Genomic DNA, 24,698 nt, shown 5'->3' with positions numbered 1-24,698 from the left:
GAGTCAGTGCCTGTCCCACATACGGCTCACAGTCTTGATCATCTCTTTTACAGATGAGGTAACTGAGGCACAGAGAAGTTAGGTAACAATAATGATGATACTTGTAATGCACTTACTATGTGCCGAACACCGTTCTAAGCAGTGGGGTGGATATAAGTCATTCAGGTTAGACACAGTCCCTGTCCCACATGGGGCTCCCACTCTTAAACCCGATTTTACAGATGAGGTAACTGAGGCCCCGAAGTTAAGTGACTTGCCCAAGGTCAGAGACCAGACATGTGGCGGAGGCAGGATTAGAACCCAGGTCCTCTGACTCCCAGGCCCATGTTCTTTCCACTTGTACCCTCCCAAGCACTTAGTACAATGCTCTGCACACAGTAAGCACTCTGTAGATACCACTGATTGATTAAACATGGACAGGCTTGGAGGTGGGGGAACCAAGAACGTTCTGAACTTTCATTTCTCTGGAGAAATCTGTGAAGGGCTTGGTGCTGACTTATTCCAGAGTTCTGCAATTTACCCATAATCCTAGGAAATCGAAGAGTTTCTACACTGTTTGGCTTCTACTTCTCTGTTGCCTTCTGCTTCCCTTCCCCAACCAAAAAACTAAAACAAAAAATCACATTCGCTTTAAGAAGCAGGCCATACTTAGTACTCCATTCCTAGGGCTGATATTTTCTGGAACTTTCCATGTGAATGTCACAATCTGATAAAAGAAAAATCACATGTGCCAGTTATTTTAGGATCAGCAACCTCTTAGCCCCTGGCTTGGGCATCGCTGAAATATTTCTTAGGGAAATCTTCCAACATACTGGCCTTGACCATTTCCCAATCAGGTGTATTAAAATGTTAGGCTAGTCAAGCGTTTTATAGCAGTGCTGATGATTCTTGCTGGGAAGGCCAGAGAAGGAAATAGCTCAAGGGCAACAGCCAGTTAAGAACTGCCCGTTTTTTCTGAACTCTTTCTTTTATGGTATTTGTTAAGCGCTTACGATGTGCCTGGGGTAGCTACTAATCAGGTTCGATACAGTCCATATCCCCCTTTTTCAGATGAGGGAGCTGAGGCGCAGAGAGTTAAGTGACCGCGTGCCCAAGGTCACACAGCAGACCAGTGGCGGAGCCGGGATTAGACCTTCTGGCAGATGCTATTAGAAGTTGGGACATCCTCCAGAAGCAAGGGAGATGATATTGAATTAAATCTTTCACTCCACCCAACCCTGAAAAATCCAATTTTGCCTAGGCAATCCACTGAAACCAGGATGCAGCTGGTATTACCCAGCCTAAATGAAAACAGTCCAATTCCCCCTTAGGTTGAAGGGGTAGTAGGCTCCACCACTTGTCTGCTGGGTGAACTCGGGCAAGTCACTTCACTTCTCTGTACCTCAGTTATCTCATCTGTAACATGGGGATGAAGACTGTGCGCCCCATATGGGACGTGAACTGGGTCCAACCTGATTAGCTGGTAGCTACCCCAGTGCTTAGTACAGTGTCTCGCACATACTAAGTGCTTAACAAATACCATTAAAAATGGCACTAAACATCATTACTAAATATGAAGAGCTACTATTAAAACACTATCTTTGTATGCACTATAGAGAAGCACAAATTTGAAGTGGGTCAATTTAAGATTCACAATGATAAGAATGTAGGACTTCAGCTGAAGTGATGAAGCTATGCATCTCCAGTGTGGAGAGTCAATTTAGGAAAAAATTTTAATTAGGGGAGCTCTTCAAAATGAGGTGTGTGGAGTTGTGTAGCACTTGGACAGCTGTGTGTGTACGTAACAACTAGTTCAGCTGGTTTTGCCTGTCTAATTCCCAGACACATACCCAATTGCTAAAACAGTGTGTTTTTCTAATAACCTTCCCAAATCAACATTCTAACTCGCAAGGTTAGTCAAATAACCTTCTGACAGCATATCTGATTCTAAGGAATCCACAGATGCTTACGGATTTTGCCATTTTAAAGGCAGAGTTAAAAATACGAGTATGCGAGCATATTTCCCAGATTGGTGATTTCCCATTATAGACTTTTCATTTCCCTGCCTCACTACAGTAAGCAAAGGCAGTCACAGCAAAGGTAAGAGAAACATTCAAGGTCACAATGAATCAAGGAAAATACCTAAACTTGTGTCTACAGCTCTGATTTGGGACGGAATACTGCGATTCCTAGTTTGTGTATTTTTTTTTCCCCCTCATTTTCTTCTGTTACCACCTCCTTTAAAGAAAAAGCATCAGCTAATTATGTTTACCCAAATAAAGGGCTGGTTAACCCGAATCGGCAGCTCCCATTTTTAAACCACCGTCTGTCGATCTCTTTGGAATGTAGAGACATGTGTTCAGTTACTTGGACATCCGATAAGGGGTCCATGAATAATTTTTTGGTTCTTATATATGTGTGTCTGTATATTAGAACCGAAAAATTATATATATATATACTCAGTCTTTATATAGGTCCTAGACAGGTGCTTCACTGTACCTAAATTCATTACAGCCTGCATATCTCGGAATACCAGAACCTCTCCCAAATACCAATGTGGTGTGCGTTAAAACCTCATGCAAACATCACCCTTTGTCTACACCAACACGTCTCTCTGACTCCTTAAAATATACAGTATGCCATGCAGCTACACGTTCCCTCACAAAGACTAACATTCCTTTCGATAAAGAAACATGGCCAATTCTCCCGTGCTAGACAGTCACCATGGAAGTTGAGTTTGGAAACCCTGAATCAGCACTGAAATGGCCAATCTGTGTTTCGAAAGGCAGGCACCTCTTCATTTAAGTAAGTCCTGTTCCCCAAAAGGTGGAGGGTAGAATTACCTGAATAATAGCAATAATAATAATGGTATTTGTTAAGTGCTTACTATGTGCCAGGCACTCTACTAAGCAGTGGGGTGAATACAAGCAAATCAGGTTGGACACAGTCCCTGTCCCGCATCGGGCTCACAGTCTTAATCCCTGTTTTACAGATGAGGTAACTGAAGCACAGAAGTGAAGTGACTTGTCCAAGGTCACACAGCAGACAAGTGGTGGAGCAGGGATTAATAATAATAATGTTGGTATTGGTTAAGTGCTTACTATGTGCACAGCACTGTTCTAAGCGCTGAGGTAGATACAGGGTAATCAAGTTGTCCCACGCGAGGCTCACAGTTAATCCCCATTTTACAGATGAGGGAACTTAGGCCCAGAGAAGTTAAGTGACTTGCCCACAGTCACACAGCTGACAAGTGGCGGAGCTGGGATTCGAACCCATGACCTCCGACTCCCAAGCTCGGGCTCTTTCCACTGTCTCCCAGGCCCGTGCTCTTTCCACTAGGTCCCAGTGCTTCTCATCTTGCAAGCCCAATGCAAATGAAAGATTTGCACAGCAAACTGGGGAGCTCACTTGGCCATTCTGTCCCTTCAAAAACCTCAGAAGCTGTTTCAGCACAATGCACTCTGGGGACAGCACCTCAGGGTCCTTCTTCCTTCCTTTCATTCATTCTTTCATTCAATCTATAGAGCGTTTACTGTGTGCAGAGCACTGAACTAAGTGCTTGGAACGTACAATTTGGCAACAGAGAGAGACAATCCCTGTCCAACAACGGGCTCACAGTCTAAAATGGGGAGACAGCAAAACAAAACAAGTAGTCAGACATCAATACCATCAAAATAGGTAAACACAATCACAGATATGTACACATCATTAATAAAATATAGAAATAATATATACAGATATACACAAGTGCTGTGGGGAGGGGAAGGGGGTAGAGCAGAGGGAGGGAGTAGGGGAAATGGGGAGGGGAGCAGAGGCAGACGGAAAGGGAGGGCTTAGTCTGGGAAGGCCTCCTGGAGGAGGTGAGCTCTCAGGAGGGCTTTGAAGAGGGGAAGAGAGTTAGTTTGGCAGATGTGAGGAGGGAGGGCACTCCAGGTCAGAGGCAGGACGTGGGCCGGGGTCGACGGCGGGACAGGTGAGAACGAGGCATATTGAGGAGGTGAGCGGCAGAGGAGCGGAGTGTGCGGGCTGGGCTGTAGAAAGAGAGAAGGGAGGTGAGATAGGAGGGGGCAAGGTGATGGAGAGCTTTGAAGCCCAGAGAGAGGAGTTTTTGGCTTCATGCAAAGGTTGATAGGCAACCACTGGAGGTTTTTGAGGAGGGGAGTGACATGCAAAGAGCGTTTCTGTAGAAAGATAATCCGGGCAGCGGAGTGAAGTAAAGACTGAAGTGGGGAGAGACAGGAGGATGGGAGATCAGAGAGGAGGCTGATGCAATAATCTAGTTGGGATATTATGAGAGATTGTACCAGCAAGGTAGCAGTTTGGATGGAGAGGAAAGGGCGGATCTTGGCGATGTTCTTTCAGAACCAACCTCTGCCCTGGTGCCCTTTCTACCGTGCTAGAGAAATGAAGATTAGCCAGAGCTCCTCCGTTGACAGTTTCTTAATAGAAACTTCAAGGCAGAGTGCTTACCGTGGACAGTCGAAGCCTCTAATTTCCTGCCAGAGTAAGTCTGGCAAGTCCCAGCTTGCTGATCTTCGGGACACCAACGAATGGCAGCTAGCAGAAGGGAGTTTCCGATTTTATTCTGTGGAATCGGTTGCCTCATATTTTAATATTACTGTCGTTTAACGTCCATGCTGAAATTATGACAACTTTGAAAATCACGTTCAAAATCACCATCCTTCTACCCCATATCTAGGTGCCCACATTTAGGCCTGATGGTGATGATGGTGATGGTATTTCCTAAGAGCTTACTATGTGTCAAGCACTGTTTTAAGCACTGGGGTAGATACAAATTAGTCAGGTTGGACACAGTCCCTGTCCCACATGGGGCTCACACTCTTAATTCCCGTTTTACGGATGAGGTAACTGAGGATCAGAGAAGTGAAGTGACTTACCTAAGGTCACACAGCAGACAAGTGGCAGAGCTGGGATTAGAACCCAGGTCCTTCTGACTCCCAGGCCTGTGCTCTATCCACTAGGCCATGCTGCTTTCCTCAACTAACTCACCTAATCCCTCAAATCACCCTCTGCACAGAGAAAGCATTCAATAACTACAGTTGAGTAACTGAGTCCCTATCAAAGAAAAATGATTCTTTCCTTTCCCATAAAATCATGTGCCTTTCCACCTAACACCTATAATGGACGGTTAGCTATCTAGAGTAGTCTCCCACTAGAAGGCTGTGTGCCCCACGTGGGACAGAGACTGTGTTCCAACCAATTTGCTTGTAATAATAATAATTATTATTATTGTTATTGTGGCATTTGTTAAGCACTATGTGCCACTCACTGTACTAAGCACTGGGGTGGACACAAGCAAATCGGGTTAGACACAAGCAAATCAGGTTGGACACAGTCCCTGTCCCACGTGGGGCTCACAGTCTCAATTCCCATTTCACAGATGAGGTAATTGAGGCCCAGAGAAGTGAAGTGACTTGCCCAAGGTCACACAGCAGACAAGTGGCAGGGACAGGATTAGAACCCATGTCCTTCTGACTCCCAAGCTGGTGCTCTATCCACTATGCCATGCTCTTCTCCACCCCAGTGCTTGCTACAGTTCCTGGCACATAGTAAGTGCTTAACAAATACCATTAAAAAAAAAAAAAAAGAATAGCAAGCTGGCTGGATCTTTGTCATATGCTCACATGTCCAGCTCGATCAATTTCACCTAGAGATGATGAAACTTTATTTTTGGGGGAGGTGGAAGGCACAGAGGGAAAGGATAGATGAGGGAGCAGAAGAGGAGAATTTGCAGAAAAAGAAATAACAAAAGGATGGAAAATAGTGCATATGTATAGAAAGAACCAGCATCCCAATTACAGATTCATGAAGGGGAAGGTTGATGTTTGAAAAAAACATATTAAAGGACTTCTTGACCCCTACGAAAAATGAGGTTATAAAAATCCTGTAGTCTGAGAATTTCATGTAACATCTTATGCCAAATAAATCATATTCCTTAAGCATAGTTCTTTTTTTTTTCTAACTAAAGGGAAATTGTCCTGTCTGAGCAGGGAAAGGAAGTGGGAGACATAGTATTAAAAATAAAACGAAGATGATTCATCCTGCCATTGTATTGGCAAAAGAAAAAGGAGCTTATCTCTTATTATGGTGGGAGAAAATAAGGGGGAATGGGATAAACATGAGCCCTCAAAAATCGCCAGGGCAAATGGGAGTCTATTGGCTTCTGATGTTCTGGCTCTAGATTGAGCAATTTTGCACCTGTTACCCAAACTCCAACTCCAGGAATTAGTATACTCTGTATAAAGAACTGACATGTTCACTGCCCATAAGGATCTTAACCTCTAATGGACATGTTAAGCATCAAAACATTTACGCAGTCGGAATAATTAGTTGAACGTATAAGAGTGATGAGAGGATGGGCGTAAATAAGTCATCACTCTCCCAAGAGAACTTTATTTCTTGAGAGAAACTAAATAGAAGCTAGAGATGATGATAGGAAGCTTCTTCATCAGCAGGTCTCCCCCAGCCCTCCCTCCTCCACCATCCTCTGACAGGGTCGCCTCCCCAATCCTGTGGAGAGCGAGAGAGGTAATCCAGGAACGACATGAGGCTGAAAGTTCACTGGGGGCTGGGAACGTATCTACTAACTCTATGGTGCTGTAGTCAATCGCATTTGTTGAGCACTTACCGTATGCAGAGTACTGTACTAAGTGCTTGGGAGAGTACAGAACAACAGAGTTGGTAGACACGTTCCTTACCCACAATAAGTTTACAGTCTAGAACGTACAGTCTTACAGTCTCCCAAGCGCTTAGTACAGTGCCCTGTCCACAGTAAGTGCTCAATAAATACCATCGGTTAATCGACTGATCGATCCAATATAGGATAGCCTCCCTCTGGACTGTAAGCTTGTTTCGGGCAGGGAACATGCCTACCAACTCTGTTCTACTATACTCTTCCAAGCGTTTAGCACAGTACTCTGCATGCAGTAAGTGCTCAATAAATACCACTGATTGACTGATTACCTGTAAGTCTATATGAGGTTCCACACACTTATGTCCTACTCCCAAGAAGTATGAGATGAAGGAAAATGAAAATGAAAAAGGGCTCTGAAACAGCAAGACAACTAAAAGATAGTAGAGGAAGGAACATTTTTTAATTCAAAATTTAGATCCCCTCCTTATTCCAGCACTGGAAGATTAAAATGCAGTTTGCCACGTTCACGCAGCCCATTATCATCATCAGCTAATGCACGTCGCAATCTAATTATTTTAAATACAAATTTAAAAAATTCTAACAAATCGGTACAATCTAAAATGGCAAGTCCTTCGTGACAAAAGAGGAATTTATCGAGTTGTCATTGGTTCTTTTAGCAGTAGAGGTCCTTCTATATATATGTGTGTGTATATATATCTCTCTCTATGTATATGCATATGCATAGATAGATATATATACACACATATATATACATGTCTGGCTTGCCCAAAATTCCCCACTTTATTTTTGAGACTGGAAACTAGTTAGTCATATGTACCCTGAAAGCTTCCTGTTCAGCCATACACTTGTGGCAATAAACTGCCACTATTGTTACATCTCTCTCTGGCTGCATAAAAGTTAGTCAATTGACTCTTTCATGAAGTGGAAAATAGTACCAAATGCACTTAAAATATCTTGGAGTCAACTAAACTAAACCTGGAAAAGGACAATATTAAAATGGCTCCCAGTTTTATGGGTGAAATGGGGGTTGTCCATACCACGGCAACACAACAAAATGTGTAGAAAAAAACCAACTCAGTCTGAAGAAGCTGTCCCATTTAAAGAAAAACAACAACAAAAACAACCCAAAACAGTGCCAATCATCATCACTATATAAACTCTCCTGCCCCATATCTCCCTGTCTTTAAAAGAGTGGAATGTAATCATCTCCCTCTCTCTTTTCTACTCCGTCCAGTTGACTCAGTGACCACCTTAGGGATTTTTTTAGGGTAGTTGTTAAGCACTTAGTTTGTGCCAGGCACTGGATTAAGTGCTGGGCTAGATACAATCTAATCAGATTGGGCACAGTTCATGTTCCACATGGGGCTCAGTCTTAATCCCTATTTCACAGATGAGGTAACTGAAGCACAGAGAAATCAAGTGGCTTGCCCCAGGTCACAGAGCAGACAAGTGGCGGAGCTTGGGTTTCGAACCCAGATCCTTCTGACTCCCAGGCCCCTTGCTCTATCCATGAGGCCATGCTGCAGAAAACCATAGCTCTACTCAGCATCTGTGAGGTAAGCTTCTTGCCGACCTGACCTCTCAGCTAAGAGGCAATTTCGAGACAAAAGGAAAAACAAGACCGACTAATACAGATTAAGCAGAGATTCCTCAGAGGCTTTCCTCTAGTCAGTCAATCAGTGCTATTTACTGAACGGTTATGAATGGTTACTTGTGCGCAGAGCACTGGACTAACCATCTGAGCAATCTGTCGCTTGCTCCAGCAAGACCCTCAACTCAGAAGTGGCAATTACACTTCACCTCATCAACCCTGACCCATTTTCCCTCTAATAAACACTGCAGAAACACGTCTCACTAAGCTGCTGTGCCTGAGAAACCCAAGCCTGCCATTTGCAGCGCACTCAGCCTCTGCCACAACTAGGTAAATTAACCCACATGTGAGGGGTAGGACCCCGCTCGCATCACGGCACCTTGCTCAAGGAAGAGCTCGGCTGCTTCTATAGCTGCAAGTCTGATGTTATCTGAATGATGCGGTCTAGTGAAGTAAACATTTCAGTTTAAACTACCACAGACCTAAAACCTAGGCCTCTCCATCCCCTGACCTAAATCGTTTGGTGAGACTGCTTACCAGAGTGCGTCTTAATGAGCTCCGCCCTTAGAAGCCGGATAAAGCTTAAAGGCTACACAGGGAGGGGAGTCACAATCCCTAACAAAATACATCATTTCTTTATCCATTTATTCGAAGGACTGCCAGCATTTCAGCAAACGGACGATGAAGGAAGACTGCCAATTTTGAAATAATTACCACAAAGCTGTTGCTATTTCTTTTACAAATGCATCCGTTGATGCACAAAAGATTTTCCCAGCTCATTTTTACAAGCAGCCATTCCATTACTAGAAACGATGGCTGCTCTCCCATCCCCTTTGGGAATCAGAGGAGCAGCAACACTACCTATGCCATCCATATCCTTCAAAAACCTACCCCCAAATCAAATTTACCGTCAGGGCTGGCATCTTCATTTTGTCTCTCCAAAATCCTCCCTCAGTTGATAATTTGGCTCCCTTTAAGTTTTACATACAAGTCTCGGGAGGAAAGTGGTTTTGACATTCTCCTCCTCAGGAAAGCTCACTCCCTCCTCTGAAAAAGTTCTTCCCATTCTTAAAGCTTTGAGAAAAAAAAACTCTGCTAAACCCATTGCCTACGCCCTGTTCGTCTGCCTCGGTTTCCTCATCTGTAAAAAATGGGGATTAAGAGCGTGGGCCCAATGTTGGACAGGGACAAGGTCCAACCTGATTAACTTGTATCTACTCCAGCACTTAGAACAGTGTTTGCACATAGTAAGTGCTTAAAAAGTATCATTATTATTATTATTCTTATTACTATCTCTCGCTTTGACTACTGCAACACCTGCCTGTCTCGCTTCTGGCCAAGAATGTTGTTATGAAATCACTTCTTTCTTCCAATGCTATTCTTTCCTCTTGAATTCTTCTGCGCATTCCCCCAAACACTTTTCCATTCCATTCATCCTTCACTCTCTCAGAGCTCAGCATTGTTCCACCCACCACGACTTAATTCTCGATTCCTCCCTCCTCCACACTGCTTCCTCTGCCTAAACCTGCCAAAGGAGCCTCATTCCTTTCTCCACTCTTGTCTCTGTACCCATCTCTCCACCTCTTCCCATGTGTAGGAGATATCTCTCTTTCAAGATTATTCCAACAGAAGTCACTACCTTGTCAAGCTTTGTGAATTAAATTCAAACTCCTGGCCACAGGCTTTAAGGGGCGATCCCAACGGCCATTTCCTACTCCACACAAGTTCCTAGAGGCTAAATCAATATTATTGATTGCCATCAGTGCCTCAACCGAGGTCCACTGGATGGGCACCATCTCAGAAGCGATAAAAGGTTCCAAGGCCTGAAATCTTGGCCAAATTTAAGTCATATCTGCTGATAAAAATGAAACCTTGTAGCTTTCCAGGTGAAGAGGTACTTAGTCTGCTGCAGAAGGGAAAAAGCAGGAGATATGAAGAGGTTTGATTGTGGGGGGGCTGTGGGGGGAGAGATAAGGGAAGGAGAGTGAAATACCGTCTAGATTTGCTGAATTGGAGGTAAATCACAGAATTTTCCAAGTAGCTCACATGAGTTTCTGCCCAAAACTTCTTGGGTCTGGGCTCGTTTTCCCGTAAAAACTCATCAAGTGCACTCAGTGTGACTTAATATCTGCCAAGTCGCACGAGGTGGGGTTCTTAGCCCCCACCTTCCAAGGAACAGCGGGTTGAAGAATTGGGGAGCTTGAGGGAGTGGGAATGCGATCTCTTGTTGACCAGGGATTTGGGAATCTTGGGACAGTCCGTCAGTCAGTGGTATTTATTGAGGGCTTACTGTATGCAGAACACTGTACTAAGTGCTTGGGAGAGTACAATCCAACAGAGGTGGTGGACACGTGCCCTGACAATGAGGACGGCCTCCTTGTTAGCCACTTGGGCCCCTGCCAGATGTTGACAGGAAGGTCTGAGGGACATGTGTAGGCCCTTGTGCTGTAAGACTTGGACTCCTTAGCAGAATCGTACTCAGGATTGAGGGGTAGACCCCAGGGGAAAGCTTGCATTGGCAGGTTGAACTGGAAAGTCTTTTCACTTTTCATTTAGCTTCTTTCAAACCCCTGGTTTTGGCAGTGGTTAATGGCAACAGGGAAGCACCCCATCAGACACCGAGAGGAGGGGGGTAATCTACACTGGGAAATTTAGGTTGTTTTGCTTGGGATCATCTCTGCGTCACTGTTCCCATAGAAGGGGGTAATGTTGCTTGCACTGACATATTTTCGAAACCAAATCCTGCCTCTCGCTACAAAGCTGCAGTGTGCGCTCCCATTTCCAAACAATTCGGAGAAATATCAAATACTGACTTCGAGAAAGCCACGACAACCTTCATGGCAAAACGGCAACGGCGCTGTTTTGTTTGCCCTCTGGAATACGCTCCGATAAAAACACGGGATTGGCATAACGTTCTTCGGATCATTAAACCGGGGATCTATATAGTAAATGTATTTATAGCTCGGTGCCCCGCTCTTCAGTTATGAGTGAATGAAATTCCATGGGTAAGCAGGAACCTTATGAAAGCCAGCCCTTATCCAAGACTACTACCCTAAGCTCAATGGGCAATACATTGAGCAACTGGTCCTCCAGAAACTCTTGGCCAGCTGCTGTGGGGAATGCCAAATTACAGGCACACAGCTGCCTTTCGCAAAGGAGGGCGGTCAAACCCTTGGGAATGTCCACCTCCAGCCTGATGATGCAAAAGGGCCTCACTGTCATTTTCAAAGGCCTGCTCTCAGGAGAAGGGTCTGTGGGGATGCCTGTGTAATCCTCGAGTGATAAACTCCCCCCACTTGCTTGGGAGCTAAACTTGTTCTCCGCCACCGCCCCCGCTAACTAATGGAAACCTTCAGCACCAAAGAGAAAGCTAACCCTTCTTAAAATGCTGAAATGATCATCTGACCCAACACTTTTTTTACATTCTCTAACATAATTTATAAGAATGTGGAAGAGGAAATCCCTTATTGGCCTGAGAGATTCGGCAATAGGGTCTACAATTCCGGAACTGTAGCTAATATAAACTAATCGCACGGTTTGTAGCTATAGGTTATGGTCATTTCTCTTATCTTTTTTTTTTCCGGCCAAGGCGGCGGTATTTGTTAAGCACTTATTATGTGCCGGGCACTGTATTAAGCGCTGGGGGAGATACAAGCTAATCATGTTGGAGACACCCCATGTCCCACATGGGGCTCACGGTCTTAATCCCCACTTTACAGATGAAGGAACTGAGGCACAGAGAAGTGAAGTGACTTGCCCAGGGTCACATAGCAGACAAGTGGCAGATCCGGGATTAGAACTCAGGTCCTTCTGACTACCAGGGCCACACGCTATCCACTAGGCCACTTGCTTCTCACTGAGCCACACTGCTTGTCAAGACCAAAAATTCAAGGCTAATTTAAACACTCACCTCCCCCCCCAAAAAAACCCCCAAAACCCTGAAAATAGTGCAGGAAGTCCCTGATTTCCCCTGTGGTGGCTTTTACGCTCACACAATCAGATACTTGGCAGTGTTGTGCATGCTATCAGAGCCACCTTTTGCTGGTCAGCACCAGTCTGAGGGCTCACTCCCATCTCAAACATAAGCCCTCTTGGTTTCACATTCAAATTTGGACCAGGCTATCAATTACCGTGAGTCAGTTTGTTCCTAGCACTGAGCAAAGACCTTGAACAAGCTTGACTCTGGAGGTAATGCCGGGGTTTGTGAAGAAACTGAGGCAGGCGAGGGGGAAAACGGACTATAACCTCTTTGTGGGCAGGGAATGCGTCTACCAACTCTGTTACACTGTACTGTCCCAGGTGCTTAGTTCAGTGCTCTGCACACAGGAAGTGCTCGAGAAATATGATTGATTGACTGATTGATTACGGAAAAAGAATGAGATTCAAGCAGTGCAGCATGGCAGTTGCCTTAAATGCTTTCAGGGGTGCTTTCAGGGGATGGAGGACTGGAGCTCCTCGAATGGTTGAAATGGAAAGGATCTTAAGCACGTGGATCAAAGACACCATCTGAATCAATGCCTAGGGGTGTGGTGATGAATGAAGGAAAGGCCTAGAGCCCGAAGATTTTTGGATAACATATTCCTAGTAGGACTTCCAGTTCCAGATCCGAAAACTCTGCACGCATTACTATGGAAGTTCTGTTTATTTAGTGGATGGGGAATATAGTATGCCATTCACAGTGTTCATTAACCTGGTAGGGTTTGCTGACAAAACCTGTTGGCATTTATTTGCTTTGGGAAAATTAGGCTTATTTAACACAGTTGGTTTAACCCTATATAGTTTCAGAATCAAAAAGGACATTAAGTGAGGTCTGCTTTATAAATATTTTTCAGCACTTAAAGCCAATTCACTCCCATGTTAGAGGGGATTTTCCATTATGTGCCTTAACCTTGGTTTCTCCTCCCCACGCTCACTTTTGGCCATTTCATGTCTGCTGTGTGACCTTGGGCAAGTCACTTCCCTTCTCTGTGCCTCAGTTACCTCATCTGTAAAATGTGGATTGAGACCATGAGCCTCAGTCCCTGCGTCCAACCCAATTTGCTTGTATCCACACCAGTTCTTTAGTACAGCCTGGCTTAATGGAAAGAGTACGGGCTTGGGAGTCAGAGGATGTGGGTTCTAATCCCAGCTCTGCCACTTGGATGCTGTGTGACCTTGGGCAAGCCACTTCACTTCTCTGTGCCTCAATTACCTCATCTATAAAATGCAGATTAAGACTGTGAGCCCCACATGGGACAACCTGATTGCCTTATATCTACCCCAGTGCTTAGAGCAGTGGTTGGCACATAGTAAGCACTTAACAAATACTATATATTTTTTTACAGTTCCTGGCATACAAGAAGTGCTTAACTAATTACCACGAATAATATTATCAATTATTATTATGATTATCCCCAGCTTCTCTACCAAACGATTAAAGAAATCTCTAGCTAAAAGAGAATTTGGATTTTGTCTGTTAGAAAAAAGAAAAAGTAGAAAAAATGGCATTTCATTCTGGGAATCTTTGTGAAATGAAAAGAGGAGAAATGCGAAAGATTTCCATTGTTGGGTGAAGCGTTTTGAATGACTCTTTAAGTGGATTTTTCTGTTTTTTACTTCTTACTAAGTCTAATAATGCTGAACTTATTATAGAAACATCCAAGGCCACTGAAATCAGTGCAGTCAGATAATGGTTTGAAATGACCTCCTTCAGAAAAGCCACCTGCTGCCTTTATGATTCTCTCCCAGTGGGCAGGGAAATCTGATGTATTGTACTTTCCTAAGCCCTTAGTGCAGAGCTCTGCACCCAGTAGATGCTCAGTAACTCCCAGTGATTGATTATTATTAAAAATAATAATAATGGTATTTGTTAAGCTTTTACTATGAGTCAAGCACTGTATGAAGCGCTGGGGGAGATACAAGCTAATCAGGTTGGAGACACCCCATGTCCCACCTGGAACTCACAGTCTTAATCCGATTTTACAGATGAGGTAACTGAGGCCCAGAGAAGTAAAGTGACTTGCCCAAGGTCACAGCAGACAAGTGGCGGAGCCAGGATTAAAACCCAGGTCTTCCTGACTCCCAGGCCCGGGCTCTATCCACTAGACCATGCTGCTAATATAGGATACACGGCTTGGCCACAGAAAGCATTATGTGTTCCAACTACGGAGCTCTACTTTCCCTCTTCCCTTCCTCGAGACGAGTCAGTCTAGAGATGGGTAAATGAAATGCTTAGCATCTCACATTGTATAATTATATCAGAAACAGCCCCAGTACTCAATAATGGCACCATGGCAAAAAAGAAGACCAATAGAGAGGTTTTGTTTGTTTGTTTAGCTATCACTTAGATCTATCATCAGGGGAAGGAAAAGAAATATCACTGTCAGAAAACCCCTCATTTCAAGTCTCCTTCTGTACAAAATAGCACATCAATCAATCATTGGCATTTATTCAGTGCTTATTGTGTGCAGAGCACTGTATTGGGCGCTTGGGAAAGTGCAACAGAGTTGGTAGACGTGATCCTTGCCCACAAGGAGCATGCAGTCTACAGGGGGAGACAGACATTAAAATAGGGATGGGGAAGTAGAGCATAAGAATAGTTACATAAGTATTGTGGGGCTGGGGGGGAGAATCAAAGGGCTGAAGGGATACACAGTCAAGTGCACAGTCCGCACAGAGGGGAGGACTTAGTCTGGGAAGGCTTCACGGAAGAGGTGTGATTTTACAAGGGTTTTCAAGGTGGGGAGAGTGGTGGATCATTGTATAGGAAGGGGGATGGAGTTCCAGGCCTGAGGGAGAATGTGAGCCAGGGGTTGGTGGCGGGATGGACAAGATGGAGGTACACAGAGTAGGCTGGCATTAGAGGAGCGGAGTGTGAGGGCTGGGTTGTAGTAGGAGAACAGCGAGGTGAGGTAGGAGGGAGAGAGCCGATTGAGTGCCTTAAAGCCGATGTTAAGGAGTTTCTGTTTGATGCCGAGGGGGATGGGTAACCATTGGAGGTTTCTGAGGAGAGGGGGAGATGTCAGCTGGAGAAAGGGGTCCCCTTGAGCACCTCAGCAGCACCTCATTTCAGATTTACTGACCACCGTTAATGGCAAAGTGCAATTATATCCTGATTCTTGCCTAGCCGCCTCTAGAGGTAGAGAAAGAGATCATTCAAACCCCCATTTCAGCCATAATTTAAATCTCCTCTCCCACCAGACATTCTTGCTGATAAATAGCAAAATGGACTGATTTCTATTTCACCCTCTTCCTCTCTGCCCAGACTCTAGTGGAGCTGCTAATGTCATCAAATGGCCAATGAGCAGAAAATAGAGGAGGGAGAAGAAGCACAGGCCTGGATCATCCACAAATGGAATAATCAGCACATGAATGATCAAGAGTTGAATGAACTTGGGGAATGAAAAAAAAACTTTCTTGCGGCAAATTCACACATGATTTCACAAAACTGTAGGGTGCTCTGATTCCTACCAGGTAATTTTCAAACAATCAACATATCTTTTAAAAGTCTCTTCCTAGGTATGTCAGCTCTCTGGGGTCTGACATTGGCCACGCATGAAATCAGGCCAATCCTCTCAGCTGGCCTCGGCTCCTTCACCCTTTCCTGCTTAGTTCTCAAACTCCACCTTTATGGGAATGGAAGCAATTTGTGCTCGAAACCCCGATCAGGGTCCTATTAGGTTAGTCGCAAACCGTTCAGTGATTGGCATAATAGCAGAGTTCAGGCCCCTGTTTCGGCTAGAGAGACCTTGATCAGGTTGGGATGCAATTTAGTGTATTTGTGAGCGCTAAATTTCCCTTCAGACTGGGTTGGGTGTCTGACTAGGCACATGCAGCAGAGTGAACAAAAAATAGGGAGAGAAATTCATTCATTCATTCATTCATTCAATCGTATTTACTGAGTGCTTGCTTTGTGCAGAGCACATAACTAAGCACTTGGAAAGTACAATTCAGCAACAAATAGACACAATCCCTGCCCACAATGCACTCACAGTCTAGAAGTCTCAAGTTCCCTTTACTTCCCCTCCCAATACCTCCGCCACTCTTAGTACAGTGCTCTGCACACAGTAAGCACTTAATAAATAGGATTGAATACCTACGAAACTCCTGTCAATCAATGGCATATATTGAGCGCTTACTGTGTGCACGGTACTGTACTAAGCGCTTGGGAGAGTACAATACAACAGAGTTGGTAGACACATTCCCTGCCCGCGAGTCCATTCCTTCGAGGCCTAGTTCAAACCTCACCTCCACCATGAATCGGTTTTTGACTAAATCAACGGTGAATTTGCTCCTACCCACAACACAAGCCATATTCCTCTTACTAATATGTCCCTGTCTACTCTAGAGATACATGGGAGGCAACGTAGCCTAGTGCAGAGAGCACAGATCTGGGACTCCAGAGATCCGGGTTCTAGATCCAGCTCTGCCACTGGCCTGCTGTGTGACCATGAGCAAGTCACTTAGCCTCTCTGGGCCACAGTTCCCTCATCCGCAAAATGGAGGTAAGATACCTGCTCTCCCTCTCTTAGACTGCTCTCCACATGGGTTAGAAACTTTGATTTTCTTGTACCTAACCCAACATTCACCGTCTAGATTGTGAGCTCACTGTGGGCAGGGAATGTCACTGTTTCTTGACATCAGCGCTTAGAACAGTGCTAGGCACATAGTAAGAGCTTAATAAATACCATCATCATTATTATTATTGTTTCATCGTACTTTCCCAAGCGCTTAGTATAGTGCTCTGCACACAGTAAGCGCTTATTAAATACAAGTGAATGAATGAATGAAAGTCCTTAATAAATGCCATCATTATTATTATTTTCCCATCCTGGAATTCACTGTGCATGAGCAGCTACCTACAGAGTTAACAACAACAACAACAACAATAATAATAACAATAATTGTGGCATGTTAAGTGTTTACTATGTGTCAGATACTATACTAAGTGCCGGGATGGATACAAGCATATTGGGTTGGACACAGTCCCTGTCCCATGTGGGACTCACAGACTCAATCCCCGTTTTACAGATGAGGTACCTGAAGCCCAGAGAAGTGAAGTGACTTGCCTGAGGTCACACAGCAGACATGTGACAGCACCGGAATTAGAACCCATGACCATCAGCACGCTCCCCGACCCGTGCATTTGAGGTGGAGATTGGCTTAGATGGAGTCTTCTTGTAACAGTTTCCTCAGGCTGTCAGTTTCAACCTATCAACTCAGGTGTAGGGCAGGAGCTGACCCTACCTGACCCCTTATTGTACCACCCTGATTTCAGAACCCCCACTTCTCTGGTTTTGTTTCCCCACTTCAGCCTCTTCACCTGCACAGGGCTTTCTCTGTTCCCCAAGCAACAACAGAACCCAAACAAGCCGTCGGTCTAACTTCCAGCCGGGCTCAAACCATAGTGGAATGAGAGGATAATAACGATAATAATGATAATTCTAATAATAATGATTGTATCTGTTAAGTGCTTACTATGTGCCGATCACTGCTCTAAGCACCAGGGTAGAGCAATCGTATTTACTGAGCACTTACTGCGTGCAGAGAACTGTACTAAGCACTCGGGAGAGTACAATTCTAACAGACACATTCCCTGCCCACAACAAGCCTACAGGTCGTACACAGTTCCTAACCCACGAGGGGCTCGCTGTCTAAGTAGGAAGAAGAACAGGTATTGAATGGCCATTTTACAGATGAGGAAACTAAGCACAGGAGTTAAGGAACTTCCCAATGTCACACAGCAGGCAAATGGCGGAGCCGGGATTAGAAGATTAGAAGCCAGGTCCTCTAACTCCTAGGCCCGTGCTCTTTCCGCTAGGCCACCCTGCTTCTCTTTCACTCAATTTACCAGTGGATTTCTTATCCTGCCACTTCACAGACACATTAGGCTCATTTTTGAGTCTGTGAAAAGTGAGACGGGAAAAAAATATTCCTTCTACTCTTTTCTCTGTCCAACCTTCAAGAAAAATTAACCCCAACACTTTGCTTTTTGAAGTGTGCCCAAGAGGCATCGAATTCCTTTTGGACGAAAGGGCAATGAAGAGAGAGGCAGGAAAGGCAGCATGACAAAGAAAGATCCGCTAACTTACTGTAGTAGACGCTCAGTACGAGTCACCCTATCTGGGGTTTGCTGAGGACCTCGGGGACCCGAGATCGCCCTCACACTACTCCTCCCACTAGCTAGAGTTCAAAATGAATACTACAAAGCATCTATCGCCTTCGACAGAAAACAAAGCCTACCCAGCAACACTGACGCTGTGGGGAGACAGTGGTGAACTCCCTCCAAGTAGGATGGAGGAAGCAGGACAGAATCGGAGAAGAGCCAACTACTGTATAAACAAAGGGGGAAAATGTTTGCAGGGATAGAGAAGCTTGAGAGTTGCCAGGCTTGCGGAGTCCGAATGGTAGAAACTGCACAAAGTTCCACAAACCACGACTGTTACTGGTGGTCACACTCTTCCAAGGGTAAGGGCTGATTCATTCTCATTTTCTCTCTCCAACTGGGGTTCGAGGTGAATGAGGCTCTTGGATGATCCTAATCCCCCCCGCACCCACCCACATACTCTCTCTGGAAAAAGACCTTGTGCTTCCTGGGCTATCTTGTAATAATAATGTACCAAGGACCTTATTTTCAATTCTCTTCATCATGATCATCATCAGCAGTATTTATCAGATGCTTCCTGCGTGCAGAGCACTGTACTGAGCGGTTGGGAGAGTACAATACCTCTATTTATTGCCATTGTTCTTGTCTGTCCGTCTCCCCCGATTAGACCGTAAGCCCGTCAAACGGCAGGGACTGTCTCTATCTGTTGCCGACTTGTTCACTCCAAGCGCTTAGTACAGTGCTCTGCACATAGTAAGCGCTCAATAAATACTATTGAATGAATGAGTACAATACAATGGAGTCGGTAGACACGGTCCCTGACTACAATGAGCTTACAGTCTAGAGGGGGAGACAGACATTAATAAAAACAAATCATTGGCAATATATCATTTACAGTGCTGTGGGGCCGAGGGTGGGGCAAATACCAAACGCACAGATCCAAGTGCGTACACGATGGAGAGGGGAGAGGGAGTAGGGGGGACAAGGGCTTCATCGGGGAAGGCCTCTTCCACAGAGTCACTCCCTAGGTAGCATGGCCTAGGAGAAACAGCAGAAGTCTGAGGGCTCAGAGAATCAAAGGACCTGGGTTCCAACCCGGGCTCGCCCATTTGCCTGCTGTGTGACCATGGGCAAGTCACAACTCCTCTGTGCTCAGTTTCCTCATCTGGAAAATGGGGATTCAATACTTGGTCTCCTTCTGCCTTAGACCGTGAGCCCCATGTGGGACAGGGACTGTGTCCAACCTGACGATCTGGTATCTACCTCCAGTATTTAATACAGCGCTTGTCACATAGTAAGCACTTAGCAAATACCATCATTATTGATAATAATAATGATAATAATAATAAACAACTTGATTGGAGGGAATGAATCCTGAGGAACCGAGGAAATTTATCCAGCCAGTTTCCCCTATCACCCTGCCATGATAGGGTGATAACCTATCCATCCACCATCCACCAGCACAGCATTTATCTTCAAATCAGGATTTTGGGACTACACATTTTCATCCATCCTACACGTGTCTGCCTGTTCGATGAACAACGTAAGGCTGGGCATTTCCTTCACCAAGGCATATTAGGAGAACTTTAGATCCACATCGAGTGGATTTTAAATATTTTAGTTTTGAAGAGAGTGGAGAAAACAGAAACACAAAAAGGTTGTTTTTCTTTGGTTACAAAATGGGGAAGCATTTGGGTTCCTCCCCGGTGAATATGGATTGCTTTGCTTTAAACTTGCCCATTTCCCCGGGGGCTAGATTAAAACAGAAAAGTTTCACCATCCTTCAATTCTTTTGACTTTCTTATCCTCTCAGCTCCTCCCCCCGACTCCCCTCTTTTACAAGTGGTCTTTTGTATACATAAACTTTCAGGAAATAAAGGATATAAACATGCACACGCAAATACACCCTCCCAAACTAACACTGGAGTATAATTGTGTTTTTGTTGGAGAGATTCCAGCCCTGTCACCCGTTCACGCTAGTCCCAGTAAATGAAACCCTTTTGCTTTGGCAACGTCTGCAGCAGACTCACTCGTCTCATATTAACATACACCGGAGACCCTCTTACACCGCCCCCTCCCCAATTTCAGACCCCCCCCCCAACATGCAGCAGTGATAAAAAGGAAGTCAATAGACGAAAAACTCATTCCCCAAATAACGATCTTTCACTTCTCCCTCTCTCACAACTTCCTCAACCATCAAGAACTGCAGCATTTCCACATGCAAAAGTCTTCCCCTTTTCAGTTTCTCTCCCCCCTTAAGAGTTTTTTGGGTTTTTTTTTTTTTCCTCCCTCCAAAGGTCCCACTTTCTGCTGTCCTGGTGCAGCTATGCGATTCCTGCAAGGTTCCCGGGCTTTTGATCCCAAAAGTCGCCCGGGATCAACTCTTCAGCTCTCCTCCTCCTCCCCAGCTCCGTTCTGCAAAAGGGCAATGCCAGAAGGAGATTTTTCCGACTCCATCCTGCCCCGATCTCCCCCACTCCCTTCCCTCTCCCCACACATCCAAGTCCTACCTTCCTTCGATTCATCGGTTTCTGAGCTCATGGTGTCAGGGGGAAAAAGTTGCTCGAGACCAGATTACGGCTCAGCTGACGAGCTCTCTGAAAAAGCGGCAAGTTAACTTCTCAACCAATAAAAGAGAAAAAACCCAAACACCCACTTTAACGACAAAAAAAAAAAAATTCCTCCCTAGAGTGGAGGGGCGGTTGTAGTGGAAGGATTTTAAGGGGGAAAGTTCTGCAAATTGGACGAATCACATCTCAGTTCGGTGAACAGATTCCGCCCCTTCGAAACTGCAAGCTCTGGGGAGGTGGCACCTTCTCTGGGAAGCACGCCAAGGTTACATGTCAGTAGCTACGGTTCAGGCATCGGATTTTCCTCCAAGGCTTTCAGCTCCTTAACAGGGTGGAGTTTTACTTGTTGCAGCCTGCAAGACGGTTGAGGAAAGGGGAGGGGGGGAGGGGGGGGGGAAAGGCCCCAACAGATTGAAGCAAAAAGGCCCCGGCCAGAGTTAACTCTTGTTGCAACATGATTAGTTCACTGACCAGAAAAAGGAATTTTAGACAACTTTCTTGGTATGGTATTTGTTAAGTGCTTACTATGTGCCAAGCACTGTACTAAGCATCTAGGGTGGATATGAGCTAATCGGGTTGGACAGTCCCCGTGCCACATAATAATAATAATTTTGGTTTTTGTTAAGCGCTTAGTATGTGCAGAGAACTGTTCTAAGCGCTGGGGTAGATATAGGGTAATCAGGTTGTCCCACGTGAGGCTCACAGTTAATCCCCATTTGACAGATGAGGTAACTGAGGCACAGAGAAGTGAAGTGACTTGCCCACAGTCACACAGCTGACAAGTGGCAGAGCTGGGATTCAAACTCATGACCTCTGGCTCCCAAGCCCGTGCTCTTTCCACTAAGCCACGCTGCTTCTCTATGGGGCTCGGGGGTCTTAATCTGTATTTTACAGATGAGGGAATGAGGCACAGAGAAGTGAAGTGACCCGCCCAAGGTCACACAGCAGACAAGTGGCGGAGCTGGGATTAAAACCTAGGTCCTTCTGACTCCCAGGCCCGTGCCCTATCCAGTGGGACACTCTGCTTCAACTTAATGGTACTTTCCAACTCAGCATTAGACTTGATATAATAATAATTATGGTACTTGTTAAGTACTTACTATGTGCCAAGCACTGTTCCAAGCACCGGGGAAGATACAAGTTACTCCGATTGTCCCTGTCCCACATTGGGCTCACACTCTTAATCTTAATTTAATCTTAACTCTTAATAAATTGATTATGGGTTCTAATCCCGGCTCTGCAACTTGTCTGCTCTGTGACCTTGGGCAAGTCACTTCACTTCTCTGTGCCTAACTTGCCTCATCTGTAAAATGGGGATTGAGACTGTGAGCCCCATGTGGGACAGGGACTGTGTCCAACTCCATTTGCTTGTATCCACCCCTGCCCTTAGAACAGTGTCTGGCACATAGTAAGCGCTTAACAAATACCACAATTCTTATTATTAATCCCCATTTTTTTGACAGATGAGGTAACTGAGGCCCAGAGAAGTGAAGTGACTTGCCCAAGGTCACACAGCAGACATATGGCGGAGCCAAGATTAGAACCCGGATGAGATATAATGGTTTTATACAAGATGGGTACGTTTTTAAATGTATTAAGAAGTGCAAAATGGGGATTAAGAGTGTGAGCTCAATGTGGGTCAGGGACTGTGTCCAACCGGAGTAACTTGTATCTCCCCCAGTGCTTAGAAGGACATTTTACTGATTGTGAAAGAAGCCATCTATCTGTGCTCATTGGTTCTAGTTTGAATACCTTTTGTTCTTTCTATTATCTAGCAAAGCACTCTCTTACCCTCTTCCCCACCCCTGACCCCACACCCCAACCCTGTGCCTTATCCGCAGATTCTAAAGGCACTCAGTCTTCATTTTCTACAGAATGATAGCAGAAAAGACAGTGCTATATTACAGCATCAATGCTAATTTCTAGGATATAGATCATGCATCTGAGAATATTATGCTAGACTGTAAATTCTTTGTGGGCAGAGAACATGTCAACCAAGTCTGTACCGTACTGTACTGAACTCTCCTTCACGGGCTCTTCCTCTGCCTCCCACCTCCTAACTGTGGGGGTCCCTCAAGGTTCAGTTCTCGATTCCCTTCTATTCTCCAACTACACTCATTCCCTTGGAGCACTCATTCGCTCCCATGGCTTCAACTACCATCTCTATGTGGATGATACCCAAATCTACATCTCCTCCTCTGATCCCTCTCCCTCTCTCCAGGCTCGCATCTCCTCCTGCCTTCAAGACATCTCTACTCGGATGTCCTACCTTCACCTCGTCATTAACATGTCCAAAACAGAGCTCCTTATCTTCCCACCCAAACCCTGTCCTCGCCTGGACTTTAGATGGGTTCACTGTAGATGGCACCACCATTCTTCCCATCTCACAAGCCCATAGCCTTGACTCCTCTCTCTCATTCAACCCACATATCCAATCCATCACCAAATCCTGTCGGTCTCACCTTCACAACATTGCTAAAATCCACCCTTTCCTCTCCATCCAAAGCTACCACATTAGTAAAGTCACTCACCCTATCCCTAGGGGAAGCAGCGTGGCTTAGTGGAAAGAGCCTGGGCTTTGGAGTCAGAGGTCATGGGTTCGACTCCCGGCTCCGCCACTTGTCAGCTGTGTGACTGTAGGCAAGTCACTTCACTTCTCTGTGCCTCAGTTACCTCATCTGTAAAATGGGGATTAACTGTGAGCCTCACATGGGACAACCTGATTACCCTGTATCTACCCCAGCGCTTAGAACAGTGCTCTGCACATAATAAGCGTTTAACAAATACCAACATTATTATTATTATTATCCCACCTAGATTACTGCATCACCCTCCTTTCTAACCTCCCAATCTCCGGCCTCTCCCCACTCCAGTCCATACTTCTCTCTGCTGCCCGGATTATCTTTCTACAGAAACGTTCAGGGCATGTCACCTCGCCTCCTCGAAAATCTCCAGTGGTTGCCTATCCACCTCCATATCAGACAAAAACTCCTCACCATTGGCTTTAAAGCACTCCATCACCTTGTCCCCTCCTATCTCACCTCCCTTCTCTCCTACAACCCAGTTCGCACACTCCACTTCTCTGGTGCTAACTTTCTCACTGTGCCTAGATCTCGCCTGTCTCGCCGACAACCCCTGACCCACGTCCTACCTCTGGCCTCAAATGCCCTCCCTCCTCAAATCTGCCAATTACTCTCCCCAAGTGACTCACCCAAGGTCCCAAAGTAGGCAAGTGGCAGAACTGGGATAAGAACACAGTTCTTCTGATCCCAAACCTGTCCTCTTTCCATTAGGCCATGATGCTCCTCACCCATCAGATGATCTAAAACATCAGGAAGGCCCAAGGGCAAAACGTCATAATAAAAATTTCACCGTGTAAAATGCTAGAACCACTGCAGCCTGATTGTGTAGAAGGACAGAGTCGATGGATGGATCACATCACCTCCTTTGGATTGATTCTCCCAAGTGACCTGATGAATCACCTATAAATGCTAATCCAAATGAGATTTGAAAACAGGGCGTAGACCCAAGATCACAAGGAAGTCAAGACAAGTGAGTACTGTTCTCTGCTCGGGCACAGATTTTACTGTGTGACCTTGGGAAAGTCATAGAGCCTTCAAATCCCCATCTGACACCTGTCCATGGTGCTGTGAAGGGTAGTTGGTGTTTGAAAGGCAATGTGATCATTTGGCCAAAATACTGCATTGTCCCCTAATGATACCGTAGGATCGGTCAGTGGTAGAGTGCTTACTGTGTGCAGAGTAACTAAGCACTTGAGAGAATATCATAGACAAGATC

At 45.3% G+C, this 24,698-nt stretch overlaps 1 protein-coding gene across 3 annotated transcripts in view; it reads right to left on the bottom strand.

Annotated features, from left to right (window-relative positions):
- The window catches only part of TNFAIP8 (TNF alpha induced protein 8), a 159,856-nt gene that overhangs the window by 37,873 nt on the left and 97,285 nt on the right, over nucleotides 1-24,698 (bottom strand). For 2 of the 3 annotated variants that reach the window (XR_003756059.2, XM_007655577.4), the window contains exon 1: nucleotides 20,841-21,051. The exons of the other annotated variant lie outside the window; for it this stretch is intronic. Coding sequence is in view for 1 of the 2 variants with exons in the window: in XM_007655577.4 (XP_007653767.1) it covers nucleotides 20,841-20,871 (31 nt within the window). In the remaining variant the exon portion in view is untranslated. Of the gene's footprint in view, nucleotides 1-20,840; nucleotides 21,052-24,698 lie in introns of those variants that run through there. 3 annotated transcript variants of the gene reach the window in all.

This window comes from Ornithorhynchus anatinus, chromosome X5 (assembly GCF_004115215.2).
Source record: "Ornithorhynchus anatinus isolate Pmale09 chromosome X5, mOrnAna1.pri.v4, whole genome shotgun sequence".
NCBI lineage: Eukaryota > Metazoa > Chordata > Mammalia > Monotremata > Ornithorhynchidae > Ornithorhynchus > Ornithorhynchus anatinus.
This window is presented reverse-complemented; position numbering and strand designations above follow the sequence as displayed.